We start from the raw sequence: 22,104 nt of genomic DNA, 5'->3' as shown, positions 1-22,104 counted from the left end.
TTATATTATTATTATTATTGCTTTTATATAGTACGTATATTCTAGATGAGTAATTTCCACGCACCTTCCTTAAACATTGATCAAACACCAACCCCATTTCAATATTTAATATTTTTGATGTACACAATTTTTATTTTATTTATACCTATTTTTATGTCAATTGTCGGATAATTATTATGTAAAGATACATATTTGTTCTCAATTATAAAAATCGCAAAAAAAAAAAAAATCAAATTCTTTAGGGCCTATCTGAATCATTTTAAATTTTAAGAATATAATGTTTGACACGCAAGAGATGCTACTATGATTATCTAGACCAATACAAAAAATGTTAATGGACGAAATAACCATAAATGGTCCATAACTAATTCACTTGGTAATAAAACACCTTCATATGATGTTCACACATTCAATTCAATAACAATTATAGCTACAAATTGAGTATTACCAAACTTTTTTTTTTTATAGATGCGTATCAATTTAATAAAATTAAATAATTTCAACATTACCCGAGCTTTAATTTTAAGTTCGGGAAGACCGAATGCATTAAAAACATTATGGAGAGGGGTTTATTAATGCTATTATACACAAAATTTTTATAATTCTATATAAAATAAATAGGGATTTTAAAATTTAAAAAGTTGAAATATGATTAAATTAAAGGGAATACTATACTCTTATTTAAATCAATTAATTGTGGTTGGTGGGCCTAGAAATTGATGGGCCTATTAATTTGGGTCAGAAATAAGCAGCCGTTTCTTTTAGAAGAGTGTGGAAATATAAAGCGAAAGAGACAAATGAACACCCAGCTGTCTTTTTCATATTTAATTAATTTATCTGAATGGGGAAATGGGCCAATATTATTTTTTTATTAATGGGTCAATTGTGGGGCTGTAATCAACCCTAAACCAATATCATCCGATCCACCACACAATTTTCCGTGGCTAGCAGGCTATCCACGTGTCGAACTATGCACGTTCCACTCTCTCTCTCCTCTTTTTATTTCAATAAATCTTTATATTATTTGCGCTGGGTACACGTGGGGCTGCCGTGGCTGCCTCCACGTGGCATTTGAAAATTCCCATTCTAAATGCAATTCCAGGTGTCCAATTTTTTTTTTTTCATCTCGTAAATCATTTTTTTAAATAAATAATTTTCCCTTGCTTTTGAATTATATATAGGAAACAGAAAAATTCATAAAACTTTGTGTCCAAGTAATTGAAGAATAAAATTAAATCTGATGAATTCTTCAAAAAAATTATATTTGACGAACTTATCAAATATTTAAATTTATAAATATACTTGATCAAGGTTCATGAGTGCTTTTAAAATAAGAAATCTAATTATTTAATTGTTATTATGAATTTATGATGCATTCACAGTGTTACAAATAACATATGAAATTTATTTATACACTTTTTTGATAAGTATGGAATTAATTAAAATAGAAAGAGTAAATCCATAAAAAGAAAAGAATCAGATACGGAAACGAATCATATACCAATTATTATTTTCGTGATGCGCACTTTACGCCAAGCGTTAGGGGCAAATTAGTCATAGAAGAACGATTTAGCGGCAAATTTAAGCGGAGGGTAAATGTGTAATTACCTCGAGACCTGGTGGAGAACGCATCTTCTACCCTATTTAAAGAGCACCTCAAACCCTCTCAATCTCCATTAATTCGCTCCTCCGCTAATTGAAACCCCAGAATTCTCTCTCTCTCTCTCTCCCTCTCTCTCTCTCTCTCTCTCTCTCTCTCTCTCTCTCTATAATCTCCTTCGATCGAGAGCTGTTTCTTGTTGGAAAGAGAAGATAATCTCAAATCGGTTGCTATAATTCGTCATACATCAATCGCCAATTATTGTAAGTAGCTGGGTTATCCTTTCCTCTGCTCTCTGTAATTTTTTTTTGTTTTATTCTTTGATCTTATTTGAGTAATCGGATCTCGTTGTTTGCATATGTTTTTTATTTTTATTTTTTGTTTCGATTTGGTTTTCTGGTTTTATATTTCTTGCTATTTTTCATGTGCTCTTTGCTCATGGTTAATGTAATAAACCCTAGCTATAGAATGTGGTTCCGATTTTGTGAAATATATGTGCAGATCTATTTACCGAAAATCGACTAAATACAAATTAATGTTTTTGTTGAGTTTCACTCTAATTGCAAATCTATTTACCTAAAGGCGACTAGAGATTTCAAAATTAGGTAATTGTGTTTCAAATTGGTGAATTTTCTGGACTTGATAAAAACTAAATAGAGGTTAAAAGTCCTGGGAATTTAATTTTCATGTTTAAAATCTTTCGTTAGCATTTTACTGAGCACCGAATGCGTTTTTTTCTGGGTAAATTGATCCTATTTCTTGTTGTTTCTGCTGCTATTTTTTCCTTTCTAGTTATGTTGTTGTTTTCTCGTCTAACATGCCTTTCTTATAGTTGTTTTTTCAGGGATAATTGAATGTTCTAATGGAATCAAAAGCTGGGAAGAAGTCTAGCAGTAGTAGATCCGTGTTTTACGAAGCTCCCCTAGGATACAGCATTGAAGACGTTAGACCAAACGGTGGAATCAAGAAATTCAGATCTGCTGCATACTCCAACGTGAGTTCTGATTTACAATTTTCATTTCCTCTCTTATCCGTGTTGATTCATTGTTTCGTATTGTCTACCATTATGCGAATTCTAATCAATGTACTATGTTTTTCTTATGCAGTGCGCTCGCAAGCCTTCCTGAGATTTATCAAGTGTCGAATTAAAACCACACATACAGTGGTTTTAACAGAATAGAGCCATCAACCTTCAAACTCTGCCCACTTTCTTTTATTCCTTCCTCATCTTTTTTACTCCCTCTCCGAACCATCACTTTTATCTCACTAAGCCGAAATGGAAATGCCTGCCTCAGCAATCGGCTTCGAAGGCTACGAGAAGAGGCTCGAGATTTCATTTTCCGAGCCCGGTGTATTTGCTGACCCTTGTGGGTCCGGACTTCGATCCCTTTCGAAGTGCCAGCTGGATGAAATTCTAGACCCAGCACAGTGCACCATTGTCTCATCTCTCAAGAACGATGACGTGGATTCGTATGTCCTATCTGAATCCAGCCTCTTTGTCTACCCATACAAGATAATTGTGAAAACTTGTGGGACCACTAGACTTCTGCTTTCAATCCCACCCATACTCAAAATGGCCGATACACTCGGGCTGACTGTGAGCTCCGTTCGATACACCCGCGGCAGTTTCATATTTCCAGGCGCCCAGCCATTTCCCCACCGGAGCTTCACCGAAGAAGTAGTTGTTCTTGATGAACATTTCACCAAACTGGGCCTCGTTAGCAAAGCCTACGTGATGGGGGGTGCAGATGAGTATGAGAAGTGGCACGTTTATTCTGCATGTGCCGCCATGTCATCGACCGAAGCTGGCCCAGTTTACACACTGGAGATGTGCATGACCAACTTGGACCAGAAGAAAGCCTCTGTGTTCTTCAAGAACCAGTCCAGCTCTGCAGCTGTCATGACTGAGGTATCGGGAATCAGAAAGATCCTCCCGCAATCTGATATTTGCGACTTTGACTTCGAGCCGTGTGGCTACTCCATGAATGCGATTGAAGGTGGGGCGATTTCGACAATTCACATCACCCCGGAGGATGGGTTCAGCTACGCCAGCTTTGAGGCGGTTGGGTATGAGTTCGAAAGAGACGATTTGAGCCAGCTTGTGGAGAGGGTGCTGGATTGCTTCAAGCCAGCAAAGTTTTCCGTGTCTTTGCATTCTTCGGTTTCTGGGGAAGAAGTTGATACCGAGTTTGGTGCACTGGATATCGAGGGGTATAGGTGTGGAGAGAGGAGCTTCGAAGAGCTTGGTGATGGAGGAGCAATGGTGTATAGCAGCTTCACTAGCAATGGAGGCTGTGGGTCCCCCAAGTCTACTCTGCAGTGCTGCTGGAGTGAGAATGAGGATGAGGAAGTTGCTGCTGCCAAGAAATGATTTTATTATCTCTATATTTTCTTTCTCTAGAAACCTCGAATATTATATTATTATCTTTATTGTTACTGCCTGTTTGTCTGTTGGAGAAAATAAATTTGATTGGAGTGAAGATTGATATATATATATATATATATATATATATATATATATATATATATATATATATATATATATATATTACTGCTGTTTGTAATAAACTCAGATATTGATATATGTATTACTACTGGTTGCAATAAACTTATGGATTGCTTATATATTTATTACATTTCTGGATTCGACTTTTCCACTACTAAAGTACTGATAACCATGAAAAAGACACAGAAATTTGAGATGAAAATATGTAAATTTTGATAACAAAAATTACAGACCTTACCTTTTTTGTGTCAAATTTAGTGGAATCTTCTAGATTATGTGAAATATTCTTTAATTTGTACCCATTTTATCGGATTCGAGTTCCGCATTTTGAACCTAAAGAACATTCGAAACCTATAAGATTCTGTGAAATTTGACAACATAAGGATGAAAATGTAAGAAAATCGATAGTCGATCGGGTTGTTATAATTATCCAAACATCGATCGGGTTGTTATAATTATCCAAACATGAAGGGTCTTTTTGTAGTTTAATCTTAATTTACCCCTGAAAAGTTTAAAGAAATGAGGCCCAATTGCCTTTTAAAATGAAATAAATATAGAGACAAGCCCATGATGTAAACAGAAAACCAGGTATTTAAACAAGAAAAACTTTTAATTCATCCAAAGAAAATAAGAAAAAAAAAAAAATGAAAAGAAAAGACTTTTGAAAATCTTCGACGATTGCCCCCTTCTTCAGTCTATTCATTTCCTTCTTCTCTCAGCTTTCAGCTGGCACTCTGTTACACTTCTTAAATCAAACACAGCGAAGATGTTCGAAGAAATTTCTACCTGTATCGCCACTAATTTACGGATTTCACGAAACATAGCGACAGATAGAAATTTCTACTTGTCATTCCAGTAAGATCTTTATTCGTCGATGGAGGGTTTAATTTCTGCGAGCGGCGAACGCCGACTAGTTAAAGCAGTATGCGCAGTTGTAATAAAGGGGTACTGGGACAAACTCTTGAAACCAAAGATTGGTTCTTTAGTGACGTCATCTGTCACGAACCGAGCATTGTTGGATCTTTCTCCATACTCGTTTTCAATTTCATGGTCCTTCTTCAACTGGGTCGACACGATTCCACAGTACAAGCATTCGTTGCAATCCTCTTGGTTGATGATATGCATCCTCACAAAACAAAGGCACCTCAAAACTGCTCAAAACCTTCTCGAAAAGATTGCCCGGAGAGATTTCTTGTCGTCTCCGGCTGTTTTGAATGCTTTAGTAGATAGTGATGGTGAATCGGATGTGAATTCGCATGTTCTGAGCTGGCTGGTGATATTTTATGCAAATTTGAAGAAGAATCCAGATGCACTCCAAGTGTTTGATCATATGCGTGTGTGTGGATATAAGCCCCATTTGCATGCCTGTACCGTGCTTCTTAATTCCTTGGTCAAAGAGAGGCTGACCGATACTGTGTGGAAAGTCTACAAGAAGATGATGAAAGTTGGGGTTGTTCCGAATTTACATGTTTATAATGTCTTGATTCATGCTTGTTCCAAGTCGGGGGATGTAGAGAAGGCCGACGAATTGCTAAGTGAAATGGAGTCGAAAAACGTACTCCCGGATATTTTCACGTACAACACGTTGATTTCGCTATACTGCAAAAGGGGTATGCATTACGAGGCTTTATCCGTTCAAGATAGGATGGAAAGAGGAGGAGTAAGTCCCGATATTATAACTTATAATTCGCTCGTTTATAGTTATTGTAGAGAAGGCAGAATGAGAGAGGCTTTGAGGCTTTTTAATGATATTACTACACGTGTTTCTCCGAACCATGTGACGTATACTACTCTGATCGACGGGTATTGCAGAGTTGGTGATATAAACGAAGCGTTAGAGCTTCGTAGTACAATGGAGGCGAAAGGGTTGTACATTGGTGTGGTGACTTATAATGCAATTTTACGGAAATTGTGCGAAGAGGGGCGGATACAAGATGCAAATAAACTGTTGAACGAAATGAGTGGCAGAAAAATCGAAGCGGATAATGTCACGTGTAACACGTTAATCAACGCGTATTGCAAGATCGGAGATATGAAATCCGCTTCGAAAATCAAGAACAAGATGCTGGAGGCCGGATTAAAACCCGACAAATTCACTTACAAGGCGTTGATTCACGGATTCTGCAAATCGAGGGATGTAATAAGTGCGAAAGGGATTTTATTCGATATGATCGGCTCTGGATTTTCTCCGAGTTATTGCGTATATTCATGGCTTGTGGATTTTTTAAACGACGACGAGGCTGTCTTGAAACTGCCGGACGAGTTGGTTCAAAAGGGTCTCTGTGCTGATGTCACGGTTTATCGGGCGATAATTCGGAGGCTGTGTAAGAAAGAAAGAATCGACTGTGCTCGAAGGGTGTTCGTAAATATGCAGACGAAGGGGATATTAGGAGATGCTGTTATATATACTAATCTGGCTTATGCGTATACGAGATGTGGCGATGCTTTATCTGCTTCGGCTTTGTTCGACGAAATGTATAAGAGGAGATTGATGGTGACTTTGAAAATATTCAAAAGTATTAACGCTTCGTACGCGAATGATAGCGGCTCGTTAGACGTGTTGTGGAAAAGTATGGTCGAGAGAGGATTGATTTCGAAAAGTATCTACAAACAAATCCAGCAACTGAATATGTAATTCTAACTAGAAATTGACGACGTCTCGACAAAACGGTGCTTCGGGTTTATTTTTTTTGGCAGGTATTGTGAATCTTTACGTTTACGTAGACATCGATTTTGCAATGTTATCAGGCACTCATTTGCAGCTCCATTCTAAAAGCTTGTTAAAATAGGGGAGAAGCACCTTTTAGTAAATTTGCAATTCAAAGTTAAAAAATGCATTTTAAAAAGTTTTTTTTTGCTGGTTTATACATTTATTAATAATAAATAGGGCAAATTACGGCCACCCTTGAGGTATGGCCAAATTACAAAAAAAACCCTCTTGTTTGGGTAATTACAACCAATCCCCTCCTTTTGAATATTTTTACATAAAATTTATTTAATTCGATTATTTATCGGAACACATCGTTTATTTAGTTCAGTAAACAGTATGAAATGTTGGCGTACCGAAATTTCGGTTCGATTTTACCGAATTAACATTCCTAAAATTTACCTCTAGAGGGGTTTTTTGTAAGATAATACATAGTTGAGGAGGTGGCTGTAATTACCCAAAAATGAGGGAGTTTTCCTAATTTGACAATAACTAAGGGGTGGCCGTAATTTGCCCTAAATATAATCCTAGTTTATTTTATTACCCTTTTGAATAGCTCTTCCCAGTGAATAGGCAGCCAGCCAATGGACATTGATTCATATGCTTCTGTGGATTGACACGTGGCGAATTATAATAGGGAGTCAAATGTCGAATACAGAATGTGACACGTGTCAACATCTTAACTAGGCCTCACTTAGTATAAATACCACAGCCAACATATGTTTTCAAATCACAAACAAATTTAGTATTTCAATACACTCTTCTCTCTGCTTTTAATTTTCTGTATAATCAGATTTTCATAATCAAGAAAATGGATAACTCCAACAACATGAGCTACCAAGCTGGCCAGACCAAGGGCCAAGCTGAGGTTTACCCCCCACCCCCCACCCCCCACCCCCACCCCCCCATATATATATATACATACATACATATACATATAGAAGCTGAATAATGTGAATGTGTTGAATGCAGGAAAAGGGCAACCAGATGATGGAGAAGGCAAGCAATGCTGCACAGTCTGCCAAAGAATCGATGCAGGAGGTATGTATATATAAATATTCGACTCTCGAAACAATTTTTTATTTTATTTATATATAAATAAATATATCATAATTACTATTTAATTGGATGGGTATTTAATTGGTTGTGTTGTATAGATTGGACAGCAGGCTCAGGCCAAGGCGCAAGGTGCAGTCGACGCTGTCAAGAACGCAACCGGGATGAACAAATGAGAGCTTCACTTTTTTCGTCTCCGGTTTCTTAATTTTTAATTTGTCTCTTTTTTTTTCGAGTTATTTGTTTGAAGTTTTGGAGTTTAGATTTGATGAAGGGGCAATGTTTGGTTGCTCCTGTGTTAGGTATTTGGAAATTTCTTGTGCATGTTTCTTCTTTTCTCATCTGTGTGAGGAAACATGATTTTGTAATGTTCTCTTTTTGATCTAATAAATATCGTTTTTTTTTAGCTTTCTTTATTTTCTTCGGTAAAATTACGAAAACCCTCCTTGGGCTGAATTACGAAAATCACCCCCACTTATCCGTAATTACCGAAATCCTCCTAACGTTTGTTACCGTCTTTACACCAACCCCCATTTTTTCACGGAATCTTTTTGAATCCATGGAATATTCTTCAAAATGCCGATTCTACCTATGAGGGTAAGTTTTGTCTTTAAATAGTAGCATACAGAAATACCACGTGTGCAGTGGTAGAATTGATATTTTTGCGAAATATTCTCTGTAATACAAAAGATTCGGTGAAAAATCACATCGTAAACATAAACAAATGTCTGAGAATTTTGATAATTACATATAGATGTGGGTGTTTTTTGTAATTTTGAGGGATTTCGTAATTTATCCTTGTCTCTTTCTTTCATCTCGTAAGATCAGAAATTCAAGCACTATGTAAGCAAAATAATTGTCACTTGTAATTAAGAATTTGAAGTTAAAGATCTTAATTCATAATAATCAATAACCATTCCATAAAAAATATCATTTATTGATGACATTTAAATTAAATTATTTGAAAATCATTTAAAATCCTTAAATATAATCCAAAAATTAAATCCAAAGAATCTCCAATATCAAATTCAATGTTAACCTAAACATTGGTGATAGTGATAACGCATCAATATTAACTATTTATTTTTTCCTAAAAAAAAAAAAAAACTATTTATTTTTAATTTTATTAAAAAAATCTTTCCTTCCGAAAAAAAGTACTAATTTTTCCATGTGGATTTTCCAAGTAAATTGTATTATTTGATATTAGCATTTTTTCCCCGTGCGATGCACGGAATATGAATTCAAAAGTGAAAAAAAAAAATCAATTTAGTAATGTAGTTTTACTCCTATTTTATAATATAGTACATTAACATAGTAAAATTTAATAATGTAGTATTACTCATATTTTATATAACATTAGCTTTTTAAATCTTACATATTAAGATTTATAATCCAAATATATAGGTTTAGATTTAACAAATCAAATTTCGATCTTTATATATTAAGATTTGAGATATATTGATGAAAAATAGGAGATTGATAATTGTTGCAAATTAGTACAGAAAAAATATTAAAAATAAATAATTACAGAAATACTATTAGGGTTTTTTAGGGTTGTCCAGCGTTTATTTCTTTTATATATAAGATAAGATATAAGATTATAGTTATTTCAATCGTAGCATATACTAATAATTAATATAACTATAAATGAAATAAATTATTGATTTGGGGTCTGTTGGGTAATTTACTAATTAATATACAGTCGTTCTCTTCACCACCTTGCTCAGAAAGAAAAACAAAACCCCGCCGCGATCCGTCTGCAACTATGAGAAATCAATGGCTGCGCGTGCTTCTCCTCCGCTGCCACCACGCTCCATCTCAGCCGCGCGTTGCCCAGGTAAATCACCTCCGCTCCTTCACTTCTGCAATTCTCCACCCACGCGCGCCTCACGTGACCCCAAAACCCTCCCCCTTCCGTCATCAATTCACGTCGTCCCCTGAGTCCGCCGTTCGTCCGCCCGAACCCTTGTCCGATGAAGCTACTCTATTAGTAGAGGCATTTGCTAAATCCGGGAGTTGCGACGACGAGATCAACTTAGATTTAGATTCTAAGAACGTGTCCCCGACGGATGATTTGATTTTGAGTGTCCTAGGGCATCCGGCCACCGATGAAGGCGTCGCAGAGCGGATTAGCGCTTGGGTTTTCGAGACTCAGAGCGAGGAATTTAGCGCTAGGGTTTTCGATTTGGCTTACGATAGTGAGAATAGAAATTTGGATTTCATGATTTGCTGTTGGGTAATTGGGGAGGGGAACGTGAAATTGAGCTCAAAGGCGTACAATTTGCTGCTTAAGTTTATCAGCCGCCGTGGTCTCGTGAAGGACGCTTGGTACGTGATCGAGGCTATGTATTCGGAAGGGTACGCTGTGTCGGAGAGCGCGTTCGATGAAGTTTCCGAGAACATCCATCGACACGGGTTGTGTAGTGATCTCGAGAGGTTGGAGTGGGTGTACGCTGACATGCACAGTTCTGCCGTCACTGCGATCGTCAAAGCGTGGGGAGATGATGTGGAACAGCAGCTGCAGGAACTAGGTGTGGAGCTTTGCAGTTGTCTGGTTTCGATGGTGTTGGTGGATTCCGAAACGGGTCCCGATAGAGCCTGGATTTTCTTTAGGTGGCTTGTGGAAAGAAATCTCTTCAAGCACGATCGACGGACGTATAACTCAATGGCTAGGGTGTTGAGTGAAGAAGATCATACTCGAACATTTTGGAGGTTCCTTGATGAAATGAGAAACGAAGGGCACACGATGGAGAGGTATACCTATGTTGATATCGTGGAGCGTTTTGTCGAGAGGAAAATGATGAAGGATGCTGTCGATTTGTATGAATTCGCAATGGTTGGATGGGATAAGCCTTCTCTGGAAGACCGCATTTTCCTTTTAAAGAAAATTGTCGGCGGCGAAGAATTGGATATGGACTTATTCTCGAAATCCTTGGTGGTATCAAAGGCCCGCGGAAATGTTTTGACCTTTAGTGATTTGGATTCGGTTATAACGTCGTTAGCTAGTGTTGGTAAAATGGCGGAGTGCGGTAGAGTATTGTTGGCAATGGAGGAGCATGGTTTTGTACTTGGTGAATCTTCACAATCGAAGAACTTATCGGCTTCCGGAAACATTTCATGTTATGGAACTTGGGTATGTTTAGTCAACGGGTATTGCGAGGCTCGCGATTTTGATGGAGCTTCTAGAAGTTTCCGTGCAATGGTTGAGAAAGGAGGCGCCTCGTGGGGCGGACACGCATTAGACTTGTTGGTCGGTGCTTATTGTCGGGAAAATAAACCTTTGGATGCGTACAAGTTTGTTGCTGAAATGGTGAATGGTAAAGGCGTAAGCCGTTGGAATTCAACGTGCAAAGCGTTGGCTAGCAAACTATTGGCTGAGAATTACTTCAAAGAAGCTATAGATGTGATGACTATGATGAAGTTGGACGAGTATAAAGCCCGCAAGCCCGATTTGGATCCGTTTGTTGAGTATCTGTCGGAGACTGGTTCTGCTGAAGACGCGATTGTGTTCTCACAAGCGGTGCCGTTGGATAGATTTTCGTCAACTACTGTCGTGTTTATCCGGTTATTTGAGGAGTATCGCAGAGCTGGAAGGGAGAGTGTGGCACGGGATTTCCTTTTGAAATTCCCTAGCTACGTTGAAAACCATGCCGATGTTTTGGACCTGTTTTATTTGAGGAAATGTTCGGGAATCGAGAGTGAAGCTGTGGCTGTATAGCATTTTCGATTCAATTCTTCGATTTCTTTATTTATTTTTTGAAAATTTATTGTTGCCTCCTTTGCTGTTTTCCAGTTATTTGTAGTGGAACATGTCTGAATTTTTTTTATATGAATAAACCAATACAATCATCCCGGAATCTTGATTTCTCCTCGTCTTTTTTCCCGATCTTCAGTAGAACGAACGGATTTATGTTGAATTTATCCTTCCATTTCTAATTTTTCTCTATATCCAGATTTTCGTTAGCTACCAAAGAATCGATGCAGGAGGTATGTAAATATATAACCGATCATTTCAACAACGCCCAACTTTTTTTATAAATTCTGATAATAATTACGATTTTCTCGGATGGGCGTTTTCTTAATTTCGACTTATAATCTCGGGATTGTTTTGTGGCATAGGTTGGTGCGGTTGACTGATGCTGTGAAGAAAGCAACATGAATCAACAAATGAGAGCTTCATCTTTGTTGAAGTTTTCGAGTTTAGATTTTTTGATCAAGAGCAACGTTTGAAAAATTCGAATCCTCGACTTCTACTCACCCGCCAATAATCCGTTAAGCTGAAAACCATGGCGATTGTATTCCAATGTTAATAATTTCTTGATATTGTAATGTTCTCATTTAGTATTCATTTTCGTCTTTAATATTCTAAATAATCAACTCTAGTTCATGAAATTATTTTGATATTTGAAGATTAATTTCATCTTTTGCCGAGATCGTATATTATTATATGATAAGTCAAATTAATTTAAATAATATTATATAAACACGAATTATTTCTTTGGGGTCAATTTGGGTATTTACTACTGTACGGTCTCCAAAAACCCTAATCGACAATCTCGAAAAAACCCTGAACTAGTGAGCTTTCTCTTCTCCACTCTGCTCCGAAGAAAAACGACGCCGCGATCTGACTGTAACTATGAGAAATCAATGGCTGCGGTTGCTTCTCCTCCGCTGCCACGCTCCATCTCAGCCGCGCGTTGCTCAGGTACACCATCTACGCTCCTTCACTTCTGCAATTCTCCACCCACGCGCACCTCACGTGACCCCCAAACCCTTCCCCTTGCGTCATCATTTCGCGTCGTCCCCTGAGCCCGCCGTTTATCCGCCCAAACCCCTGTCAGATGAAGCTGTTCAATTAGTGGATGCTTTTGCTAAATCTGGAGGGTCTGTTGATGAGATTAAGCTGGATTTAGATTTAAAAAACGTAATTGTGACGCATGATTTGATTTTGAGCGTTTTAGGGCATCCCGATACTGATTCGGATGTTGCTAAACGGATTTTCGATTGGGTTTTGGAGAGTCAGAGCGAGAAATTGAGCTCAAAATCGTATAATTTGATGCTTAAGATTTTTAGCCGTAGTGGCCTTGTGAAGGAAACTTGGGATATGATCGAGACGATGAAAACGAAAGGGTTCGGTGTGTCGAAGGGTGCGTTTATTGAAATGTCGGAGAAATTCCAGAAGGATGGGTTGAGTAGTGATGTTGAGAAGTTAAATGAGTTGTTTGCTTCTGGTTCGAAAAATAACGCGAGCAAATTAAATGACCTTGAAAAGATTTGTTCGAGTATTACTAAGATAGTTAAGAGTGAACTGTGGGGAGATGATGTGGAAAAGCAGCTGCTGGAAGTCGGTGCGAAGTTCTCGAGTGATCTGGTTACGAAGGTGTTGGAGAATCTTGAAATCGATCCCAATAAAGCGTTGATTTTCTTTAGGTGGCTGGAGGGAAGCAGTCTTTTCGAGCACGATCAACGATCGTATAATGCAATGGCTAGGGTGTTGAGTAAAGAAGATCACACTGAGAAGTTTTGGAGGTTTGTTAATGAAATGAGAAGTGAAGGGCATGAGATGCAGAGGGATACGTATGTTCGTATCTTGGAGAGTTTTGTCAAGAGGAAAATGATGAAGGATGCTGTGGATTTGTACGAATTTGCAATGATTGGAGGGAACAAGCCTTCGTCGCCGGACTGCATTTTCCTTTTGAAGAAAATTGTTGTAGGCGAAGAATTGGATATGGACTTGTTCTCGAGAGTCTTGGAGATATTTAAGGCCAGCGGTAATGTTTTGACCGATAGTAACCTTGATTCGATTATCAAGTCTTTAACCAGTGTTGGTAAAATGGCAGAGTGCAATGGTATACTGTCGGCAATGGAGGAGCATGGTTATGTACCCAGTGATTCGTCACGATCTAAGATTGCCTTTAAGCTTAGCAAAGGTGGGAAAACAGAGGAAGCGCGAGAGTTTATGGATAACTTATCGACTACTCAAAATGATTCAGTTTATGGAACATGGGTGTCTTTAATTAAAGGATATTGCGAGGCTTGCAATATGGATGAAGCTTCTAGAAGTTTCCGGGAGATGGTTGAAAAGGAAGGAGCCTCGTTTGGTGCACAGCCATTGTTAGACTTGCTGGTCGGTACTTACTGTCGGAATAATAAACCATTCGATGCATACAAGTTTGTTTCAGAGATGGTGAATGATAAAGGGTTAAGTCCTTGGAATGCAACATACAAAACATTGACAAGCAAGCTATTGACTGAAAGAAAGTACTTCAAAGAAGCTATAGATGTTATGACTATGATGAAGAATCAAGATTACGCTCCCGATTTGGATTCGTTTGTTAAGTATTTCTCCAAGACTGGTTCTGCTGAAGAGGCGATTGTATTTTCACAAGCAATGTCGTCGAAAAGATTTCCATCAACTAACGTGTTCCTTCGGTTATTCGACGCGTATCTGAAAGCCGGAAGGAAGAGCGAAGCACAGGACTTCCTTTCGAAATGCCCCAGCTACATTAAAAGCCATGCCGATGTTTTGGACCTGTTTTATTCGAGGAAATCTCGTGGAACCAAGACTAAAGCTGTGGCCGTGGCTGTGTAGCATCAATTTAGGTTTGATTCTGTTTCTTGGAACACCATGAGTTGGTATGTTTTTGTTTTGAACTGTTGGCCAGTTATTTATATTTGAGCATGTCTGAATTTTGATATGAATAAACCAATGAAATGATCCCGGAATCTTGATTTTTCGTGGTAACTGCTCGTTTTTTTTTTTTTTTTTTTTTTCTCGATCTTTTTGTAATGAGTTCATGTTGAACTTTGATACATGTTTCAGATGCTATCTCTGAAAGCCTGTAGTTAACATCCAAGTTTTCAAGGATGAGATTATCACATTAAAACCTTCTGTAGGCATGTTTTAAAGAGGATAAGATTCTATCCAGTAGCATCTTTTTTATTCCATTATTTGCGATTGGAGTAATATTCGATTTACGTATAATGTTCGATTATCTTATGTTTTATTTTTGAGGATTCTAATCATGCAGTCCCTGTACCTGAGTGTGTTGATGATAGCTTCAATCTTATTTTTGCATATAGAAACAGATTCAGTGTATGCATGTATATACTTACATATACATACAAGCAGAGAAAACGACCAATCATCTGTGTTCTGGACATTTTAGTTATGGCCCCCCTTCTTTGTCTCTATATCCACCCCCATTCTTACATGGACCAAGAATGTATATATATATGTGAAATGGTTCTTGAAATTAACCTAACTATGGTTACCACATGTGATCGAGACACTTCCATGAGCAAAACGCATGATCGTGACCCTACGTTCGATCGCATGTGAGACGTATCTTTCTCAATGTGAAATCTCTCTTAATATTTCTAAAAAAAAAAATCAGATGTAACTGGAATTTTTTGCTGTATATATATATATTCGAAAAATAAATGAAAAAAAAAAAAAGAAAAAAGAAAAAAAGAAAGAGATAATGCAGATTGCAGAGTAAGTACTATATATGAACTGTCAAATTGACAAAATGCAATCAAGCTGTTATGATTAGTAGCTGTTACTCCGGGAGTGCACTCTGCATCTTTTGTTTCTAAGTATAAGAAGAAATGGGGGACCATAGAATTCTTTTTTTTTTTTTTTTTTTACTGCAGTAACATTGTTCTTGTAGATGCTATATGCCTAGTGTAATTAAGAGTGATAATGGCAAAATTAATATTAATTGTAAAACGACAAATTAGTTACCATTAGAGCCCAACTGATAAGTTTACCATTAGAGCCCAACTGATAAGTTCTTACGTTTAATAAGTTGTCTTAAGAGTTGATAAGTTGTTATGTCTTATTTTTATAATTAATTTTTAAAATATAGGGAGCAATATCAAGTGTATTGATTTATTGGACTACGGTATTTTAAAAATGAATAAATTAAAAGAAAATTAATAAATCTCCATATTTATGAAATAACACTTTATTTTTTCATGGAAATAAATAAAATAAAAGGGTGGGGTGCCAGCAAAGATCAAGGCATAGGCTTTTTTTGTATGCACTAGTTTGGAGGTAATGGTCCCCAAAGCATCCACTAACACAAGTAATTCCTCCTTTTTTTTTTTAAATATTTTTTTATTATTATATTATAATATTAAAAATAATAATTTATATTTTGTTGAATGGGCTTTTTTCTGGGCCGTATGTCGGGGGTATTAGGAGGAAAGAGACAATTATGCCCAGCTGTGCTCCAAATAATCAGACCTAACTGAGTGGATATTTTTGTCATTTTCATATTTCAAGCAGTGTGTTTTTTTTCATGTTGTTTGGTCAATTTCTTCTCTCTCTTGCCCAGAATTTGGTTTCATTTTCTTGTTCAGTCTTCCTCAATATGTCCAATCCTGTCCTACTCTCTCTCTCTCTCTCTCTCTTACATATAGTTTACATTTTGCTTTATTATTGGTGATTAATTAATTTTTAAAATAAATAAATATAATAAAAGAGAGTTATAATTAATGGGATGAAGAATGTAGTTTTATACTTTATTCGATGCAACATAATAATTTGATGATTCTCATATGTGCATGCCCCATCCAACCACTATAGGGTTTGGGTTTCTTTTTTGTAATAAATATGACTTTCTTTTTCACAACATTAATGCCCTTTGTCTTATTTCTTGTAATAATTCAGATATTTTCAAATTTAGAAACTCTATTATATTCTTTTATTTTTTTTTCTCAAAATAAATTAAACAAAGTACATAAATATTCAGATGCATAGGGTAAAATTACACTCTCGTATAATAACTTGCAAATTATACAAGACACGTAAACTACACTATAATAATTATGTGTGACAAGCTCGACCTAACAATTATTAGTATGAGAATTCAAACTTTGATCAATTGACACGAGCGCAATTGCTCCAATCATCCAACCACTAATTTCTCCCTTACAGGAATATAAACTTTTCCTTTCTTTTTCTTTATTTTGTTTTTAATTCTTTTTTTTGGGGGAGATAACATTCCTTTTTTCTTTTGACCAGTCAACATGTAAGAGTTGGAATCCCACTGAGGGAGAGGCAATATTTCCACTGTATAGTGATATATTTACAGTCTCTGCCTAATACTATAATAATTATCCTTAATCTCTACAAATTATGAGTATAATCTTTAATTATCCAATGAGAAGGGGTTTCTAATTTCCTTTTTAAATTAATAAATTAAATCAAAACATTTTTCCATTTAATTGTTGATTAACTAATGTTCATAAAAAATACAAAAAAAAAAAAGGTTTGATTTTTCCATTTTTTCCATTTAACTCATTTGATTTTTTTTTTAATAATGTTCATAAAAAAAAAAAATATATATGTGCGCCTATAATCATAATTCACAACAATAAAATAGCATGATGCCCACGCGCTGCAAATGGGGCTCAATCTAAGCAATATTCTACTCTTAATAATGCGACTAAAGTCTAACACAGAGAAGGCGTGCTTTATTTTTCTAAAGTGCTTCTCTTTTGCACATGCGATTTTTATCTTTTTTTTTTTTTTAATTAATTAATAAAATTTAAAAGAAAAAGTAATTGAAATATTATTTTTAATTGGATAATGGTAATGTGGAAGGTGACCAAAACCATTACCAATCTCAAAGAACAATTTTATCGAGATTATAAAATTATTCTTTAAAATATAAATTACACTTTAGGATTTTATTGAATGGCCAAACTCAGGGAATGTTGGATTCCCCTCTGTCCTTTCCCATTAATTATTGATTTATTATTATACGTACAGCATCATATATAAATTATACGAAAATTACTGTTATTTTCAAGGTGAAAAAATAATTAGTATTATCATTACATATGTAAAGTTAAGAGAGATAAAGACAAGATTAAGTTGTACTGAACCACAGATTACATATTTCCATGCAATAATATGGCTACCTAATGACTTATATATGGCCCCCATTAAGATATATTTGGATTTATTTTGTCTCGGCATTATTTTGTCTTTATTTCTATTCAAATATCAAAAAAATTGAAATATTGAATATAATAAAAATTTCTCCGGAAGACACACTAGTGTGTGTGGGAGGGGTGTTAGGAGTGGAATATTTCAGTGAAAATATTTCGAAAAAATCGGAAATTAAAATTTTGAAAATGGAACAAAAAAAATGATCTGTCCCGAAACTGGAATTGTCAAAAAATGAATCGAAACTACTATTGGAAATAAAAATTGGGATTTCATATAACATTGTAATTGCAATCCAAGAAAAAAGTTTGGAGAAATCGAAATAAATCAGAACTTTATTATTTAGAAATCGATATTTTTTTTCTTTTCGATTTGAAAACGTTGTAACTCAGAAATTACATTCCAATTTGCACAATAACATATGTTAAATGAAGATACATGATTAACACGGATAAAGACACAGTCTTTTAGTAGAATTCATCCCATGTTAGGTTAACTTTTAGTTAGTAAAAAAATCAAAAATAAAAAAATAATAAAAAATAATAAAAAATAAAAAACTATATTCTTGACAAAACTCCTGACCCGTGACAGGCATGCTAGTTCCCTTTACACGACATAAAAAAAGACTGAGCTTTTCTTGAACACAACACAACACAACACAATAATGAAATTTCAAATAACCCTTTGCCAATCTAAATCACCACCAAGAACAAGAACATAATTCATTATTACAGCAAGCTTCTGTAAGAGAAAAATGGATACGCATACACCATTCTTTTTCATCATTTTTCTATGCTTTCTCACCTCTGCAGCTGCTCTTCTTTCCCCTAAAGGTGTTAACTTTGAAGGTAAAAAACTGATCTTTTTTTTTTTTTTTTTTTTTTTTTTTTAAAAAAGAGAAAAATAAGGGTATTTAATTAATTAAAGAAATGGGGTGGTGTGTAATGAACTAATCTTGGATTTTGAATTAGTGGAAGCATTAATGGGGATAAAAGGTGGATTAAGGGATCCACATGGGGTTCTTGATAATTGGGATAGAGATGCTGTTGATCCTTGCAGCTGGACTATGGTCACTTGTTCTTCCAACAATCTTGTCATTGGCCTGTAAGTAATTACTATCTTTATATATATATATATATTTCCTCCTTAAACTAATTTTGATGTGATTAAGGATGTTAATTAGGTTTAAAGATTGCGTTTTTATTTTTTTATTTTTTAATGCAGAGGAACTCCTAGTCAGAATTTATCTGGTACTCTTTCTCCCAGCATTGGGAATTTGACAAATCTTCAGATTATGTAAGCAGTAACATTTTTTTTTTTTCTATTTTTCTCTAAGAACATATATATAGTGTTTGATGAATTTTTTATTTTTATGTATTTATTTATTTTATTTGTAGATTATTGCAGAATAATAATATAACAGGACCAATCCCAGGTGAGGTTGGGAAGCTTTTGAAGCTTCAAACACTTGATCTTTCAAACAACTTCTTCACTGGGAATATTCCTCCTCCTTTAGGACACCTCAAAACCCTTCAATATTTGTAAGAATTTAAAAATCTCAATTTTATTTAAAAAAATAAAATAAAAAAATGAGCTTCAGTTTATATAATTTTTAATTTTATTATTTTTTTGATCAGGAGGCTCAACAATAACAGTCTCTCTGGAGAGATTCCAATGTCACTAACCAACATGACTCAGCTTTCTCTCTTGTAATTTCTCATTTTCCTTCTTTTAATTCAGTGGCCATAATTTTTTTTTTTTTAATTTCTTGCTAATTCAATGTGTGTTTGTCTGTAATTTCAGGGATTTATCTTACAACAACTTAAGTGGCCCTGTACCAAAATTCCCTCCCAAAACATTCAAGTAATATATTTTTTTATTTTTTATATATGCATTTTCTTGATTCTGCCCTGTAATTACAATTAATTAACTAAATCTCTAATTTTACTGTTATTAACAGTGTAATCGGGAACCCGTTGATATGCGAAACGGGGTCCGAAGAACAGTGCATCGGCAGCACAACTTTGATGCCAATGTCCATGCCTTTGAACACTTCACAAAGTATGATAAAAAAACATTTAAATTACATCAAAGTACTTTTTAATTCTAAATATTTACATTATTTCATATTTTATCCTAATATTATTATTCCAATAGCTGCTCTTACTTCTGCGAAATCAAAATACCACAAACTCGCACTCGTAATCGGAACAAGCCTCGGCGTCGTATCTCTACTCGTCATCGCCTTCGCTCTTTTCTTGTGGCGAAGACAATTGCACAACCGACAAAAATTCTTCGACGTTAATGGTTCGTATATAAAAAAATTAAAAAACAAGATTTTAGATTTGTTTTTTTTTTAACGAGTCTATTATTTCAGATCGCCAGCACGAAGAAGTCTCACTGGGGAATCTAAGAATATTCCGATTAAGGGAGCTACAAATAGCGACAAACAATTTCAGCAACAAGAACATCCTAGGCAAAGGCGGATTCGGAAACGTCTACAAGGGCTTCTTACAAGATGGGACAGCTGTCGCCGTCAAGCGGCTCAAAGACGGCACCACCGCCGTAGGCGAGCGGCAATTCCAGACGGAAGTCGAAATGATAAGCCTAGCTGTCCACCGTAACCTCCTCAAACTCTACGGATTTTGCATGACATCATCCGAGAAGCTTCTTGTCTACCCTTACATGTCCAACGGAAGCGTCGCCTCTCGCCTCAAAGGTATACACACACACACACATTCATGCATATATGTATGTTGTCTTAAAAATGAGTTGTAATAAAATTTTGAGAAAAAAAACAGCGAAACCGGTATTGGATTGGGGAACGAGAAAGAGAATTGCATTAGGGGCGGCAAGAGGACTATTATACCTACACGAGCAATGCGATCCAAAGATTATTCATAGAGATGTGAAGGCGGCAAATATACTTCTTGACGAGTACTGCGAGGCCGTTGTGGGAGATTTCGGTCTAGCGAAGCTTCTAGATCATCAAGATTCCCACGTGACGACAGCTGTACGCGGTACGGTGGGCCACATCGCACCGGAATATCTCTCCACGGGCCAATCTTCCGAAAAAACAGACGTTTTCGGATTCGGAATCCTTCTTCTAGAACTTATCACCGGACTAAGAGCACTTCAGTTCGGCAAATCGGCTAATCAGAAAGGAGCAGTTCTTGATTGGGTGAGCATATATATATGTTATCGGTTTATTGCACTCAACACCCCTGTATTTTCTCCAATTGTCAAAAAACTCCCCATTTTATTTTATTTGCAAAACAACCCCTAACATTTTTTTTAGCAAACTACCCCTAAATATAAGGTGGTCTTTTGCTAATATTTTTAATCGGGGGAGTGTTTAAGAAATTCGATACAGCACAGGGTTATATAAGATTCATTAAAAAAAATTAAAAAAGTAATAATATATTAGTTTCTAAAAAAGCAAATTTTTTTTTTTAATTAGGTGAAGAAGCTTCATCAAGAGAAGAAACTGGAAGAGGTAGTGGACAAAGATTTGAGGAGCAACTACGACATAATCGAGCTGGAGGAGATTGTACAGGTGGCGCTACTGTGCACGCAGTATCTACCTGGTTTAAGGCCAAAAATGTCCGAAATTGTACGTATGCTCGAAGGAGACGGACTCGCAGAGAGATGGGAAGCTTCTCAGAGATTGGAATCGAACAAGTTCAAGACACAAGAATTATCTTCGTCTGAACGGTATTCTGACCTTACCGACGATTCTTCGTTAATCGCTCAAGCAATTGAGTTATCTGGTCCGAGGTGATATATACACACAAAATATCATATAATATGAAACGACTTTCTTAAAGAGGGAAGTTGATACATATATAATTATAGCATAACAAAGTTTGTAGCTCAAAAAGCAATTTATTCATTACTGTATAGAGATATGGTATTTTTTATTATTTTAATTAATTGTAGGAGTTGATGATGTTTGTGTTATGTATAATGTGGGTGAACAAGAAGCTGGAATTTGAGTAATACTATTGTGATAGTATATCATGCATGCACGCACTTTGTGTGTTATTATTGCCATATTTTGGATTTGAGTGAAGACCATAATAATCAAGTTCCAACAAATAATGTATAACAATAATATTATTGATGGCGTAGGATTTACACTCACCTCTTTTCAAACCCTACTTCTTTGGCCGTGGAAAAGCCAACATCGTAACTCGTAAGGCATGCATGCTCGCGAGCTCTTCAGCTCGTTGAGGTGCATGATACTTATGTCCGCAAATCATATTTTTTTGAGC

The 22,104-nt window shown here is 35.9% G+C and overlaps 6 protein-coding genes across 6 annotated transcripts; all 6 read left to right on the top strand.

The window, feature by feature from the left end:
• Window positions 1-2,712: 2,712 nt before the first annotated feature.
• Window positions 2,713-4,095, top strand: LOC105971874 (S-adenosylmethionine decarboxylase proenzyme). The gene has a single exon (XM_012996798.2). The coding sequence runs from the start codon at window positions 2,877-2,879 to the stop codon at window positions 3,969-3,971; it is 1,095 nt and encodes a 364-aa protein (XP_012852252.2). The 5' UTR covers window positions 2,713-2,876; the 3' UTR covers window positions 3,972-4,095.
• A 633-nt stretch (window positions 4,096-4,728) lies between these two features.
• On the top strand, window positions 4,729-6,887 carry LOC105971851 (Tetratricopeptide repeat (TPR)-like superfamily protein). Its single transcript, XM_012996765.2, has one exon. The coding sequence runs from the start codon at window positions 4,981-4,983 to the stop codon at window positions 6,739-6,741; it is 1,761 nt and encodes a 586-aa protein (XP_012852219.2). The 5' UTR covers window positions 4,729-4,980; the 3' UTR covers window positions 6,742-6,887.
• A 636-nt stretch (window positions 6,888-7,523) lies between these two features.
• Window positions 7,524-8,275, top strand: LOC105971860 (stress-induced protein KIN2). Its single transcript, XM_012996786.2, has 3 exons — window positions 7,524-7,681; window positions 7,786-7,854; window positions 7,971-8,275. The coding sequence occupies exons 1-3, from the start codon at window positions 7,625-7,627 to the stop codon at window positions 8,043-8,045; spliced, it is 201 nt and encodes a 66-aa protein (XP_012852240.1). The 5' UTR covers window positions 7,524-7,624; the 3' UTR covers window positions 8,046-8,275.
• A 1,359-nt stretch (window positions 8,276-9,634) lies between these two features.
• On the top strand, window positions 9,635-11,587 carry LOC105971841 (pentatricopeptide repeat-containing protein At3g02490, mitochondrial-like). Its single transcript, XM_088822615.1, has one exon. It carries the CDS (start codon window positions 9,635-9,637, stop codon window positions 11,585-11,587), a length of 1,953 nt encoding a protein of 650 aa, XP_088678741.1.
• LOC105971832 (pentatricopeptide repeat-containing protein At3g02490, mitochondrial) lies at window positions 11,332-14,797 on the top strand. The gene is made up of 2 exons (XM_012996743.2): window positions 11,332-11,856; window positions 11,989-14,797. The coding sequence occupies exon 2, from the start codon at window positions 12,506-12,508 to the stop codon at window positions 14,459-14,461; it is 1,956 nt and encodes a 651-aa protein (XP_012852197.2). The 5' UTR covers window positions 11,332-11,856; window positions 11,989-12,505; the 3' UTR covers window positions 14,462-14,797.
• Window positions 14,798-18,361: 3,564 nt separating this feature from the next.
• Window positions 18,362-21,883, top strand: LOC105971800 (protein CLAVATA3 INSENSITIVE RECEPTOR KINASE 5). Its single transcript, XM_012996699.2, has 11 exons — window positions 18,362-18,678; window positions 18,802-18,934; window positions 19,055-19,126; window positions 19,228-19,371; window positions 19,468-19,539; window positions 19,634-19,693; window positions 19,791-19,891; window positions 19,988-20,137; window positions 20,208-20,549; window positions 20,632-21,011; window positions 21,291-21,883. The coding sequence occupies exons 1-11, from the start codon at window positions 18,585-18,587 to the stop codon at window positions 21,609-21,611; spliced, it is 1,869 nt and encodes a 622-aa protein (XP_012852153.2). The 5' UTR covers window positions 18,362-18,584; the 3' UTR covers window positions 21,612-21,883.
• The last annotated feature ends 221 nt before the right edge of the window (window positions 21,884-22,104 follow it).

This window comes from Erythranthe guttata, chromosome 8 (genome assembly GCF_056151865.1).
Source record: "Erythranthe guttata isolate IM_541 chromosome 8, IM_541, whole genome shotgun sequence".
Taxonomy (NCBI): domain Eukaryota; kingdom Viridiplantae; phylum Streptophyta; class Magnoliopsida; order Lamiales; family Phrymaceae; genus Erythranthe; species Erythranthe guttata.
The sequence above is the reverse complement of the archived record's forward strand: the minus strand, read 5'-3'. Positions and strand labels throughout refer to the sequence as shown.